This window comes from Indicator indicator, chromosome 30, assembly GCF_027791375.1.
Source record: "Indicator indicator isolate 239-I01 chromosome 30, UM_Iind_1.1, whole genome shotgun sequence".
Classification (NCBI taxonomy): Eukaryota; Metazoa; Chordata; class Aves; order Piciformes; family Indicatoridae; genus Indicator; species Indicator indicator.
In genome coordinates, this window is record NC_072039.1 from 1,256,364 (window position 1) to 1,271,007 (window position 14,644).

At 44.2% G+C, this 14,644-nt stretch overlaps 2 protein-coding genes across 3 annotated transcripts in view; one reads left to right on the forward strand and one right to left on the reverse strand.

Moving 5' to 3' along the window:
- The window catches only part of NF1 (neurofibromin 1), an 87,059-nt gene that overhangs the window by 34,353 nt on the left and 38,062 nt on the right, over nucleotides 1-14,644 (reverse strand). Inside the window, exons 31-36 of one of the 2 annotated variants that reach the window (XM_054394391.1) lie at nucleotides 13,766-13,828; nucleotides 11,844-12,002; nucleotides 10,544-10,641; nucleotides 10,287-10,433; nucleotides 9,263-9,409; nucleotides 8,559-8,669 (exon numbers count right to left, since the gene is read on the reverse strand). In XM_054394391.1, the coding sequence (XP_054250366.1) occupies nucleotides 8,559-8,669; nucleotides 9,263-9,409; nucleotides 10,287-10,433; nucleotides 10,544-10,641; nucleotides 11,844-12,002; nucleotides 13,766-13,828 (725 nt within the window). The remainder of the gene's footprint in view (nucleotides 1-8,558; nucleotides 8,670-9,262; nucleotides 9,410-10,286; nucleotides 10,434-10,543; nucleotides 10,642-11,843; nucleotides 12,003-13,765; nucleotides 13,829-14,644) is intronic. The other variant, XM_054394392.1, reaches the window with a different exon arrangement.
- Nucleotides 1,393-2,712, forward strand: OMG (oligodendrocyte myelin glycoprotein). The gene has a single exon (XM_054394393.1). The coding sequence runs from the start codon at nucleotides 1,393-1,395 to the stop codon at nucleotides 2,710-2,712; it is 1,320 nt and encodes a 439-aa protein (XP_054250368.1).

Genomic DNA, 14,644 nt, shown 5'->3' on the forward strand with positions numbered 1-14,644 from the left:
TTCCTATGGAAGTCTGTCAAATACTAAAACTGAGCTATGTTACACCTGACAACACAGCCAGAGCCTGATCTGAGGGGTAGCAAACACTTCAAAATGGTGCAGAGATACTCTAGTAACATAGCTTAAAAAAAGCCTTAAGAGAGGAACCCTCAATTACCATGAACCATTCTGGTAGGAGGAGAGGTTAAACAGAAGATAAATAAAGAACACAAACTTCACCTGACTTCTGAAACAGAGACATTGAAATGGAATCCCAGCTGAAGCCAAAACAGCCCTGCGGAGATTCCATTCGGTGCTGGCTCTGACAGCAATCCTGCCCTTTGTGCTGGGAGGAATTCCCCCAGCAGAAAGCACAGCTATGGGAGAAGTGAACTGATTTCAAATCAGAAAGCCCAACTGTTCAGTGGAACAGGCTGGCTTGGCAATAAAATTTGAGTCAGCACCAGCGATAGCTCTGCAGTCCTCCAGTGTAGTGCAGATCAGGTGGTTGCAGAGCCCCAGCTCGCAGCAATACGATGCAGCTGAAGAGGCAAGCACAGCCCCCAGACAGCAACTGTAGCTACTCTCCAGAAGGAGACGACCTCTAAGCTGCAATCTTTCAGAGATGATGATGTGCTGAGACTGCAGGGGAGACTCTGGTAAGTCTGGGGCTTTTGTTTTTAGCCACAAATCCCACCCAGGGAATTCGAAACAGAAAGAAGAGCAAATTATTAGTCGATGACAGATGCTTGCAGCAGAAATTTGCTGCAGTGTCAGAGATTTCTTCCTAACAGGAATTCAGCTTTCAAACATGTGTTGCCAGCTCTGGGAATGTGATTATAATGAGGGAAAAATAATAATGATGTGCATGTTAGCATGGATGTGGAATCTGCGTTTCAGACTAAATTCCTAAGCATTTCAGCTGTATTTTTAACCAATTCTGCTTAAGCAAATAGCATGCATCTGTTGGGGGGGAACTGCTACATTACTGCAGAGATTTGTAAAGCAGATCCAGTTGACAGCCATTTTTTTCATCCTGTCTAAAAGAACACATTATTCCAAACATAATCTATGCTTGAAATCACTAAAAACAAGAAGCAGACATTGTATAACGTTTGGAAGAGACTTGCATTTTCGGAAGAAAGCCCTCATTTGAGCTTGAGGGGGAAAGAGAGAGGAAAAAACAAGTCTCATTCTGCCAGACAACATGACAGTCTATGAAGGGATGCTTTGTAAAGTCTCTCTTGAACAATTCTAAAAAGGACCATGCCACAAAGGGCTTTTATTGATTTTTTTTTTTTTACTTAATTTCTCCTGCGAGTGCTCCCTGCAAAGACCACCCTTTAGAAAGACACAAAGTAGCTGACATGGATTTAAAGGCTGTCCTTTTGGTATATTTGTTTTCAGGCAGCAATGGAATACCAGACATTGAATCCATCTACCTGTCTGCTGCTCCTTCTGTTTTTCATGCCCACTGTTTTGGGTGTCTGTCCTTCTAACTGTACATGCTCAGGAAACGACAGGAATGTGGACTGCTCGGGCAGGAACTTAACTGTGCTGCCACATGGACTTCAAGACAACATCACCTATTTAAATCTGTCCTTTAACCAGTTTGTAGATCTGGATCATCAGCTAACCAGGTTCACCAATTTGAGGACCCTTGATATTTCAAATAATTGGCTCAAGAATGTCCCTGCTCACCTGCCCAAGTCCTTATGGGAATTATATGCCATAAACAACAACATAAAAGTTCTCCAGAAACTTGACACAGCTTACCAGTGGAATCTTAGAGTGCTGGATGTTTCCAGGAACATGGTGGAAAGAGCTGTTCTGATCAACAACACCCTGAGCAGTCTCAAATTCCTCAATCTCAGCAGTAACAAACTTTGGACAGTTCCAACCAACATGCCCTACAACATCGAGACCGTGGATCTATCCAACAACTTCTTGTCCCAGATCCTTCCAGGAACGCTGCTGAGACTACAGCACCTCACAAGCCTCTACCTGCACAACAACAAGTTCACCTACATTCCTGACAAAGCCTTTGACCAGCTCCTTCAGCTGCAAGTGGTGACACTGTACAACAACCCCTGGTCCTGCAGCGACACACAGAACATCCTCTACCTGCTGCGCTGGGTGCAGGCAACGGCTGCCAGCGTCGTGGGGGCTCCCTGTGCTGAGCAGGCTGTGCTCTGGATGACTGCCACCCCAACTGCAGCTGCTCCCACCCTGACAGACTCCAGCCTCATGATTAAAGGAATGAAGGCAGCGGACAAAGCTACTTCTCCAGTGGAGACTGACCCAACCAAAATGACCAAAATGCATAAACAATTCAAAGCCAAGGAGGTCACTCCCTTGGTGACCTTAAGCCAAACCGTGGTGTTCACGAGCACAGACCGACCACTGCTCCTCTACCCAGAAGCCCTGCCCACCAGGCAGGTGAGCTCTCAAGAAGCAGCAGCCACACACACAATCTACATCAAAGACCCAACTGAGGTCAACTCGAGCCTGACTCGTTCCACAGGGTCATCCACTACTCCTATGACTTTGAGTATCACCAGTGGCATGCCAACAAACTACTCCAGAACGCCTCAAAGCACAACTGCTACCTTAAGGAAAGAGGAATCCACCACCAATGCCCTGAACACTCGTGTGCCCTCCACAGCCAGTGGCTGCCAGCTCTGTTTGGTGTCTCTTGTGATGCTTAACGCAGTGGCAATGTTTGCTGGCTAAGGGCGTGCAGCCCCTGTAAACGATCCAGTTGATTGCTGTGATACGGAGCTGGAGTTAAGAGATCCAGTTGAAATTAAATCAAGTATTCCAAGTTCTGACTCTGATCTGAAGAAAATAACAATTCTTCATTTAAAGAAGTGCACACTAATGTCTCGAGACTAAGCTGCTACTTATTTTACTATGTCTTAATCGAGTAAACCTAACCTATGATTTTGTTTTTTAAAATTGTGCTTCTTTTGTATTTCAATTTTTAATTTCACTTGCACAGAATAAACCATTCTCAATTTTAAGTACTGATCTTCTGTATGATTTTTGTCATTAAACAACTGGAAAAAGCAAAAATAAAAATAAATAGAAGGCCTGTATCATATCTGCATTGTCTTGCTTGACTTGCCAGTGAGCAATCCTTGTAATATAGCAGCACAGACCCTTTGTAAGTTGTGACGATGTGCAAAAGGAAGGGGAAAATAAAATGAAGGAACTAAACCCAGCTGCTGCACTAACAAGAAGTTATCCCTCAGCATGTGTAGCTATGTTTGCTTCATATCTATTAAGGTATTTTTCAATATGAAGAACAGGAGTTTTGAATGTAGGAATTAACTATGACAATGCCAGAATGTCTACTAAGAGGGGGAGGAAAACTGAGAAGGCAACGTGGTCCAAAACTTCAGCATGGGGAAAAAAATGGTAGGGGCTGATAATCTCTTTGTGCTCTGTCTTGACTTAGAGACTGCAGGCAAGTTATTTCTCATTCTCCATATTTAAAGTAAAAAGATAAAAGTAGAGGAAAAACCCACAAGATGTTCAATGCCATGACATCCTCCAACAACAAGGAGCCACCTACACAAATAAATTACATGGAACTCCACAACTTTATTTTAAGTGGCATCCAAAAAGCTGCAATATTAATAGTGGATGCTTAGAAGAACCTCTCAGATCAGCCAGAATGTATCAAACTATTGGGTTTTAATCAGCAAAATGAAACAGGGGCTGATTTCCAACACCAGGTATGTAACCAATCAATCCAGCAATTAGTTGTCAAGCTGCCACTGGAACAATCCTTGAATCTTGTGGATTAAAAAATAATGACTTCAGTCCATGGCATTGAACACGGCCCAGTCCTTGCTTTCTGAGGCTGAGCATGAATGCTGTTCTCCCTTGCCATCTGCACCATCAGCAAGTAGCAATAGTTGCACGCATGGTCTGGCCACTCTAAGAACATTAGTTACATGGCAGAGGTACCTGATATACTACAGATGAAGTTTTGCAAACAGCATGAAATGAAAACTGAAAAACAAGTTCATTGAAAAGAAAAAGTATTATCCACTTAATAGTACAAACCTTCAGACAATGTTTTCCGTCCATTTCAGGCCATTTAATTTCCAGTTATTGTAGCATGAAGGTGCTGCAAAACCCAGAAAACCTCACTGCTGAGCCTGGAGTCCTCTCTGCCTATTTCTCCTAGGTGTCCATGAGGGCTGTAGACCATTTACAACCACTGGTACCAGAGAAATCACAACTTTCCAATTGTGAACAGTATTTCTATAACCAGGAACGTGTTTTAATTTCTAACAGTAATTGTTGCACAAGGAATTTGTACAGTTATTTCATTGGCATTTAAGTACAAATAAAGTTCTGTTTGTATTGAACTCAACTAGTGACAGTGCTTCCTTTCAAATAAGCACAGCAGTTATCACTGAACAGATAGGATTTTTTCTATACAAACCATTTCCAGCAGACATTTGGCTCAATCTTCATATCTCATGGGGGGAAATTATGGTTAAATCAAATCATATTCTTTTGCTAATGATCTAGCCCTAACATTGTTCATTAATAAGCTGATAATACCAACATAGAGACTACCCTTTAGAACTTGCAAACTCCCAGGCACAGACTTGATGTGGCCCTAGGTAGCCTGATCTAGTTGGAGGTGTCCTTGCTCACTGCAAGGGGGTTGGACAAAATGACCTTCAAGGGTCCCTTCCAAATCAATGCAATCTGAAAAAGGTACCTCTGTCTCCCTCTCAGAATAATGATGTTTAACAGCACAGAAACTTAGAACAATCCCCTAGATCCAAGACTAACATCTCATAGGTAGACAAGAACCAGTTATCCAAGCCAAAGTTTAGAGAACCTGGACCACAAGGAGTACATGCATAGTCCCTCCATCACCCAAAGTGGCTGCCAGCAGTCTGAGAGGTGCCCACTTGCCCAGTTCCATCTCCTTTCCCCAGGTGAAATAATGTGAGACAAACTCAGAAGTTTCACTAACAAGGATCAGTATTAAAAAACTGTCCCTACCTACTGCCCTCTTTGGACAGTTAATGTATTTGCTGAGCACTGACTGACACTAACCCAGTCCCAAGCTGCTCCCCACGTTCATTACTAGGTGTTTCCTAGACTGAGCTCATTCATGTGGGCTCATCCCACACAGCTTAAAGCAGCTTAGCTTGCAAGGTGGGACAGACATCACAAAATGAGCTGCTGTGAGTAAACTGCCTTGACTTGAGGAAATCACACGAAATACTAACACCTGTCTTTGCTAAACAATTCAATACAGGCTAGCAAATTTTATTGCATGAACAACAACACACACACAAAAAAAATCAACCTTAAATGTTCTAAAAATGTTTCTCCCCAGTCAGACTACACAGGGAACAGAATCTCTGCAACAAAATACTGTTTTCCAGAAGTTTGGGCCAAATTGCTGCTGATAAAAGCCTGGGGGTGGAAATGGGATTGTGGGGTTTTCCAAATACATGGAGAGGATTGAGAAGCTGGGATAGAAAACACCTGCAGATGGCTATAGAAGACAAATGGCCCTCCCAAGCTCTGGAGCTCTCTCCATCCAAACCCTGCCTGCAGTAGGGGCAAGCCAGAAGGCTTCTTAGTCAGAGGCCTTTCAATAAAGCAGCCTGAAATTGAGGTTTCCTTATATTTTTCTGGAATACAAATGAGTTGATAAGGGAGCAGGGAGTAGGCAGACAAATGTGGGAGTCTGGCACTTGTTGCTTGGCAACAGTTGCAGTCAGACTGAACTCAAACTGATAGGCAGAGATGGGAACAGGACTGTGCCGCTCCGTGTTGTTTTAACCCAGCTGGTCACTCAGCCCACCAGGAAAATAAAACCAGCTATCCTCAGAGAAATTATTATTTTTTCCCCCCAAAAAATAACCATTTAGCATTTCAGACCAATATTCAGAATACCCCAAACATGCCCAGCACACCTCCTAACAGCCCCAGGCTTGCTTCTGAAAGATTGCAACTGCGGCAGGGACAGCAGCAGGCTGGAGCAATAACTCAAGAGGCTTCTCTTCCTATTAATTACTTGGGAATGAGCTTTAAATCTTAATGGCACTACTTTAGGATCAGATTTATTGATTTATTGATCGTTTTAGTAACAGTGTAAGGATTAAAACCAGAGGAGCACTGGCTTCAGAAGTCAAGCTGTTGCCCAGGAAACAAAATGTGAAGAAAAATGACAGAAGGAATTAAATTTCACAGCACAAGAGGGATATGAACTGATCCAGATAGATCAGCAGAATGACTCAACAATGCCCTAGCAACAAGATCTCAAACTACAAAAACTCCCAAACAACCCCTAAACCAAAAGAAAAAAACCCAAGCCCAGCCTGCCAGGAGCCCTCAAACACTAGAAGATCTTTCACTTAACCAGGCTCACTCCTGCTAAAACTAACCATCCAAGCATACCACAGCATTTCAATATATTATAATACATTAGATACTAAGACTTTGGTTGCTGTAGATTCAACATAGCTCAAGAAAGATGTGGGGGGGACACCCCCACTCCCAATATTTGCCTTAGAAGAGGACAGCATGTCTTACAAAGCTGAGGTATTCCTCAAAGTGTACCTTCCACTTTTCTTTTTATACCCTAAAGGGAGCTATTTTGCACTTGCATGAATCTCAGAACAGTTTCTGAGATGACTTTGATGGAGTTGAGAGGAAGAAGGGAAGTGCAGGTGGGAGCAGGCAGAGGAAATTCCTCCAGCTGATCCTCCTAATTTGCAAGTCTGACAATTTTTCAAGCCTGCTCCATTACAACAGTGAACAAACACAACAACTGGGAGAAAAAATTTGGTTTCCAAACACCCACTTTTATTCCTGGATTTTGACAATCAGCCTCTTCTGGTGGCAGCAACACAGCTACTGAAGAAGGGCTCTGAACACAACACATGATCTCAAATTTTACCTAACTGAAAACCTTTGCTGTGGCTGCTGGGTATGATCTGCACTGGGTAAGTTTGCAAACATGCATGGACTTTTTAAATGGTGGAATTCAAACTGAAGAAGCAGCAGCCTCCTCTGCTGGTTTTCATCTTGTTACATGAACTCAAAGGGCCTGCAGAAGGTTCACCACGGGTTACATCTCTTCAGATCCTGACACCACTTTTTGCCACCATCACTGACACTGGCAACACAAGCAGCAGCAGCACTACCAGCAAGGAGCACACCATGGACAGCAGCGCTGGCATCACCAGCAGAAGCTCTCTGCCCAGCCTCACCCCGACAAGCAGCTCAAGCAAGAGTTCCCCAGGAACCACAACCGCACAACCACATGCCACAGACCAGCACAGCAGCAGCAAGGGTACCCCAGGCAAGCACCCACTGGTGCAGCAGCCAGCCCACTGGCATCACAAATAAGCCACAGAAGCACCAGGAAGAGACAAAGCAACTACATGGACTCAACCAGCACCAGTGCCACAGGCAACTGAACCAGCATGAACTCAGCTACCACCAGCACAAACCATGCTGGCAACAGCAGCAGAAACAGAACTGAGAGCCCCACTGGCAGAAAATGGATCAGCAACAACCCAATCATGAACATCCAAACAGGATCTGTCACCTTGGAGTCCCACACTGACCCCAGGGCTCTCACTGCTGCCATCAGTGCTGGGCAGAACTTCACAGATCTCAGCAGGAGGCCCACAAAGCCCTCCAGTGCCAAAACCAGCATCCCCCTGCTGCCAGCCAGGGAAGATCAAAAACTCCCCAAATTTTGCCTTATTGGTAAATAACAACTTTGTGCAAAGTTCACACATCAACATCTGCTGCCACCTCAGTGACGTCATTCCTAAAAGCATGGCATTGCTGTCACTTAGTCCAGAATGGAGAAAGTAAAGAAATATCCTCCTCTGCTATAAGGGCAGGCTGAGGGGGCTGGGGGTGTTCAGCCTGGAGAAGAGAAGACTCCAGGGGGAACCTCAGAGCTGCCTTCCAGTACCTGAAGGGATCCTACAGGAAGGCTGCAGACGGACTTTTCATGAGGGTGTCTAGAGACAGGAGAAGGGGGAATGGTTTGAAGCTGAGGCAGAGCAGGGTTAGAGTGGAGCTGAGGAAGAAGTTCTTCAGTACCAGGGTGGTTGAGACTCTGGAATAAGCTGTCCAGGGGAGGTTGTAGCTGCCTCCTCCCTGGGGCTGTTAAAGGCCAGGTTGGATGAGGCCATGAGCAGCTGAATCCAGTTGAGAAGTGTCCCTGCCCATGGTAGGGAGGTTAGAATAAGATGATCACTGACAAAAGGTTAATGGTTAGGTGCTGTAGCTGCAGCCTACCCCAGACAGTGCAGAGCTAATAAAATGGATCACAGAACCATTCAGGTTTTAGGTATTTTTCCACAGATGCTCAGGTACTCCTTGGTGGAAAAAATGTGACACTTCTGGTTTAGGACACAACTCTGTTAAAAATTACTGGCACCAACACTGGACAAAAAAGCCATTTGCAGATTCTTTTGTTTGTTTCAGAGTTGGTGTCCCTTCCCTACAGACACTTGGTACTCTGGATTTGACCTCTTCATTTCAGACAGGGAATGGGAGAGGTTCCTTACCGCCGTGCAATGTAGTAGAAAACAGGATTGCCAGCTTTGGATGTCCCAGCTTGGTAGAAAATATTTAATGTTTTCAGTGCTTTGAACTCCTCTTTTTCATGGACCTGATGCCTGAAAAGCAGTACATTGACATCAATTTTTCACAACTGCCTTTTCAAAATGAAAATTAAAATCTCCAACACTCTTTATTTGCATTTATAAACAAAAGTATTACACTCACACAACCTTTGTTCAACCATCAATGGCACTGCTGTCTCCACATCCCAATTTAGGGACTTTTGACAAGGGCTTGTAGTGATAGGATGAGAGGGAATGGATTGAACCTTAAGGAGGGGAGATTTAGACTGGAGATGAGGAATAAATTCTCGACAGTGAGGGTGGGGAGACACTGGAACAGGTTGCCCAGGGGGGTTGTGGATGTTCCCTCCCTGGAGGTGTTCAGCATCAGGTTGGATGAGGTCTTGTGCAACCTAGGCTGGTGGGAGGCATCCCTGCCCATGTCAGGTGCTTAGAACTGGATGATCTCTGAGGTCCCTTCCAGTCCAAACTATTTTATGAATGACAGTCTACCCAGAACCCTGCAAGGTATTTGCAAACCCAGGTGGTTAAACAAACCCTTCAGGAAGAACCCTTGCTGAGTCCTTACACGGCCTGAAGACTACAAACCCATGAGGTGTGTGTCCCCTCCATGATCAACTCATTACCTTGTCATAAATTCTTCAAACTTGGAACTAGTGAGGTTTAAACTGGACCAATGGGTATCTGCCACAGGTTTGTGCTCAGGAGGGCCCAGGTAGGCAAGCAGAGTGGCCATCTTGTCAAAAGGTCGTCTTCCAACAGCCTTGTGGTCCCTAGGAAGAACACAGTACTTGTAAGTTCTTCTTTACTCAGCAGCTCCTATTTTTTGCCTACTCCTCCTCCTTACCCTGGACAGGCTGCATTTTTAATTATAAAACAATGTTCCACAAAGAAATAAAAGTGTTTATTACACATAAAACAAGGTTTAGAAAGGTAAGAAAACTCCACACTGCAGAAAAGGTTGGTAGTGAAGAGGGCAGCCAAGATGTTGGCATCTTCCTAATAACTGTTTGTCAATAAAAGTTTCCCAGTGTAAGATTTTCCAGCAACATTCTTCTGTTTTAATAGAAGGAACAGAAGGAGAGGTTGGTGCTGGTCTCTTCAAGTGACAGAACAAGAGGGAACAGCCCCAAGCTGTGATTGGGTAGGTTTAGACTGGACATTAGGAAAATTTTTTTCATGGAAAGAGTGGTCAAGCATTGGAATGTGCTGCCCAGGGAGGAGGTTAAGTCCCCAAGCCTGGATGTGTTTAAAGGTGGTTTGGATGTGGTGCTTGGGGATATGGTTTAGGGGTGACCCTTCTAGGGTAGAGTTCTGCTTTGGACTTGGTGATCCCAAGGGGTTTTTCCAACCTGAATGTTTCTGTGATTCTGTAATAACAAAAGCATCTGAAGTATTTCCAAAAGGTCATTTCCCATCCCTTCCTCATTTAACTTGGATAATAGGAAGAATTTCTTTCCTGCAAGAGTGGTCAGGCACTGGAACAGGCTGCCCAGGGAGGTGGTGGAGTCACCATCCCTGGAGGTATTAAAAAAAATGTGATGTGGCACTTCTGGACATGGCCTAGAGGTGATGGAGGTGCTGGGTGGAAGGCTGGACTTGATGATCTCAGAGGTGTTTTCCAGCCTTAGAGCACTTCTGAAGCCTCACCTGTTGCTGGACAGGTACTGGCCAATCTTCTCCTGGTTGTTCCAGAGCAGGCGGTGCAGAGCCAGCACGTTGCCGTCGCTGATGAAGGACAGGCTGTGATTGACAGTGTCGCTGGCTGGGCAGTCGGAGGCAATGTCCAGGAAAAACCTGCAGTTCAGAGCCACTGATGAGCACACAAGTGTCAGGGAAGCCTGCCAGCAAAGGGCTGCCATCCTGACACTACACACAGCCCCTGTGCCCCTGCCCAAGGCACCTACCTTCGTGCCGCATCGAAATTGCTTTTCACAAAGTCATTGAAAGGCCTCATGTGCTCCTCTTTTGTAAACAGGACGTGGTTGGCAATACTCTGAAGGATCTATACAACAAAAAGATGGTTAAGACACACAAAGGCTTCATGCATTAACTTCTGTGACCTGTCAGAAATACTCATTTTAACTTCCAGTGAAACCTCAAGACAAGAAAAAAAAAAGGCAACCACCCAACTCATCTGAAATGTCTTCACTCAGAAAATATTTTGTCACAACCTCTTAAATACTAGGAAATTAGTTCTCTTATCTATGAACTTCATTCAGGTTTAAAGCAGGAATACAAAATCATTTCTCAAAGCCATCACATATGAAATATTATCTACTTCTCCTGGAAATTCTACAGCCACATGAAAGCAACAGAGTATGTCCAGCTAAAGAGAAGTCCAGTTTCTCAAGATTTAGAATGGGGAACATGCATAGGTCCCAGAATTTGTATGACAGCATTAAATCCATTTTTTGTTTTAGAGTCATAGAATTGTTTAGGTTGGAAAAGACCTTTAAGATCATCAAGTCCAACCATTCTCTAATCCCACCAAGTCTGGTGACAAACCTTGCTGCTGCTTTTTTGCTTAACATCCATCATTAGTGTGGCTCTGACCAAAGCTGCCTTGCAGAGGACAGGTTTTGGGATGGGGAGAAGGTCAGACAATCCTCACAGCATGAAAGTTCCAGGTCTGATGCCAAACTCATGCTGTAAAAAGGGGGAAGGAAGATGGGCTAGGAGCTAGGAGTGGCTGTGGCCCTTCTGTTTGCATGCCCTGGCTGCACAGTCACCCAGCTCACTGCTGGGTGCAGCCTGGCATCAGAAGCCACACCTTGAGTACTGGGTTGAGTTTTAACAGAAACTAATACCAAAGGAGACTAAAAATAGAGGGGAAAAAAAGCTTAAAATCCACTTCTTTAGTGCTATATGAACTCCACATGTGGCAGTGCTATTATTGCCACTGTGTTCAAAGAACATTGGTTCTTTGTTTTCACGTGAGGTTGGCAGTTGCAGTGAAGAGCCTGCAGGCATTGTGTTACCTGACACATCCCTTTGGCAAAGTGGCTTTTCCCCATACAGACTGACCCCCACACTGCTGTCAGCATTAATGCCATGATGCACAAACTCAGCATGGAACCTGCACCTTAAACCTCCAGGATGGCTGCCACAGAGAGCTGCAGCGTTACCTGCATCTCCTGATCACAAAGAGCAGAGCCAAAGCAGGCAGGACACAAAACACAGCCAAGTAAGGATTTGTCGATTCACCTTTGACATGAGTTTCAATCCCCTTTCAATCCTTGGTGGAGGCTTTTTGTCCAGAATGCCTGCCTCATAGGGGGAGACGATGGCAGGGTTGATGAACCGCAGGAACATGGCACTGCCCACGGCGCCGATGCTGTTCTGAGGGAACCGCTGACTTACCACCTGGGGGGGCAGAATCACAAACAGCAGGTTGGCATTAAAGGCAAGGGAAGGCAAGCTGAGCAAAGCCTGGCATGGCAATCCAACTCTAAGCATTCTTTCCACACCAATCCAGCTCAACACATGTGAGTAGGGCACTCTTGCCTCAACAGCTCTGGCATCACAGGGCAGTCAGGGGTGAGGGGAAGTGGGTACAGGGCATGGGGGCTGTCAGGCACTGCCTACCCTTGCTGCTGCTTTTGAACAACCCTTGCTAGGGGGAAATTGCTCCAACAGCTCTTGGACAAAGATAAGCAGGTGTATTTCAGAGTTGGTGCCCACTTAAGTCCAGGACCCTGCCAGTGGCAGCGAAGCAGACCAATGCCGTGCCCATACCCATGGGCACACACTGTTCCCATCCAACACAGAGAACTCTTTCTCCACTAGTGGGGCTTTATTTGTGCATTTCCAGTTTCACTACTGACCACAAGAGTCTCTCCAGCAATGAGACTTGTGCTGTTAAGATTCAGGGGTCATTTTAAATTCACAGGGAGGAGATTTGTAGAAATTCTCTTCAGAACCACCACATCTCAACAAGGGAAGACAGAAGGAGCCTGAGCTGCGAGGCCAGTGGACCTCTCTGCCCATACAAATGCTGCCCAAAAGCACTCAGCAGCAGTTTGCTAGAACTGCAGGTTTAGAATATTGCTCTCTGCTATCTAGGAAAAAAAAAGAAAAAAGGGCTTTTTCTGAAAAGACTGTAAGAAAAAAAGGAATTTTTCTTTTTAGGAAATCAGCTACATATTACTCAAAGGAGAGGCTCTTTTCCAGGTATCTTTCATTCGACTTTGAAAAGTTAAAGCTCCCTGACAAAAATAAAGTTCTTCAGTATGCAACAAGTGGTTCTAGAAGGATTCAATATCTCTGGGTGTACTTTCTCCTGAGTAACAAGTTAGTCAAAACAAGTCAAGCTCTACCTTTTCACAGCATGAAATCAGCAAGCTTCATATTTTAGGTTAAAAGAGATAAAACCAAATTCCGTTTTACTAAAATGCTTCAAAATGTAACCAGTGCAATCTCAAATCATGCTTCTTCCAACAGACAAAGCCATTAGTACAAAGATGATCTAAGGCAGAACCACTTTGGTTCAGTAGCAGCTTGGGATGCCAACACTGACAAGATTTCCTTGTCAAATGCACACAGATTGGGCACTTAACACACTCACAGTCTGCACACCTGAACTCTCTAACACAGCCAGGTACTGAAGATGGGAAATCTGCTTCCTCAGTAAATAAAGTGCTAAACTGGATTGCTTAGTCACAAGGCAAAAGGAAATAGATCAGACACAAGTCCCAGAAGCTTCTTTTTTTTTCTCTTTAGCAACCCATCTCTATTAATTGCTCTTCTCCCAGGATGCAAGCTGAAGTTATCTGCCAGAGCGTTAAAACAGCTGAACAACCTCAGATTTTTCCCCCAAAGAAAACATTTTCCTTCTGCATTCTTTTTGAATTTGAAGATGGTGGCAAGGGTAGAAGAATCAGAGTATTAAATATTAAGCAGCAATGTTAAAAATGTCTTTTGTTTGCTCCAATAGGCACACAGAGAATATTTTAAATATGACTTAATCCCAGGGTTAATTGAAATGAAAGCTATTTTGTGCCAGAATTAGTAGAATGATTTTACAAGTGAGGTCAAACAGACTGAAGTGAAGGATGTTTGGAACAAACAGCAAAAGGTTTCTGTTGTGCTTTGAAAGAAATGGCTAAGAAAAAGGTCTCCAAACTTACTGATTTTTTGTTTTCCTTTTTTTCTTTTACGGTAGCTTTATTCAGTAGAGAGTGGCAAGTTGCCTACAGAACAGAGATGAGCACAAACAAGTCACAGCACCAACTACATACAGCAACAAAAAGAAAAAACAAAAACCAAACCCAATGTTGACTTGTACATAAAATTACACAGTAAAAATGTAACAAACAGAACCAACAGAAAATGAAATATATCAACTGAAGACTGATGATGGAGTTTTTATTCCACGACTTTTATTAACATCTCATTTACAAAGCACTAAATACAAAACAAGCAAATGTTGCTTTTCAATCATTTCTACTATTTCTGGCTAGATTAAAAGGTCAAACCACGTTCATGTGCTCATGATACACAATGTTGGGCATTCAGTGCTAGAGTCAGCTTTCAGATGTCTTTCACCATCCCCAAATAGTTGTAAGAGCAAAGACAGTCAAGTCTGATCCCTCTGAATTCCACATTGCTTTGGAAAGAAATTTAGAGTTTTAAATCTCCACAATCTTTCTCTGTGTGGCCTTCAATTTGGTTAGATCTGAACCATCGTGGTGATTGCTACTTTGACAGCTAAACACTGCCATAAAACACTCTGTGGGAAAAGGAAGAACAAAAGCAGTGGCTCTATGTTAATTTCTTAGAGATTTCCATATCGAAATCCCTGCTTTGATTGTGCTTATTTCTGCTTTTCACATCAGCGCAAAGGGACCCACCAAGAAGCATCAGATTCTGTCCTATTTCCCAGCAGGATTTGAGTAAAGCCAGAGTAGATCAGCCTCATGCACTGCTCCCCTGTGCAGAGGAATGCTTGATTGTGGAGCCCAACCCTACATCCCCCAGCTCAGCTGTGGCAGTGAAACAGCATCACT

Excerpts from the sequence above, each read along its gene's own strand:
- OMG (XM_054394393.1), top strand. The coding sequence starts at position 1,393 with ATGGAATACCAGACATTGAATCCATCTACCTGTCTGCTGCTCCTTCTG.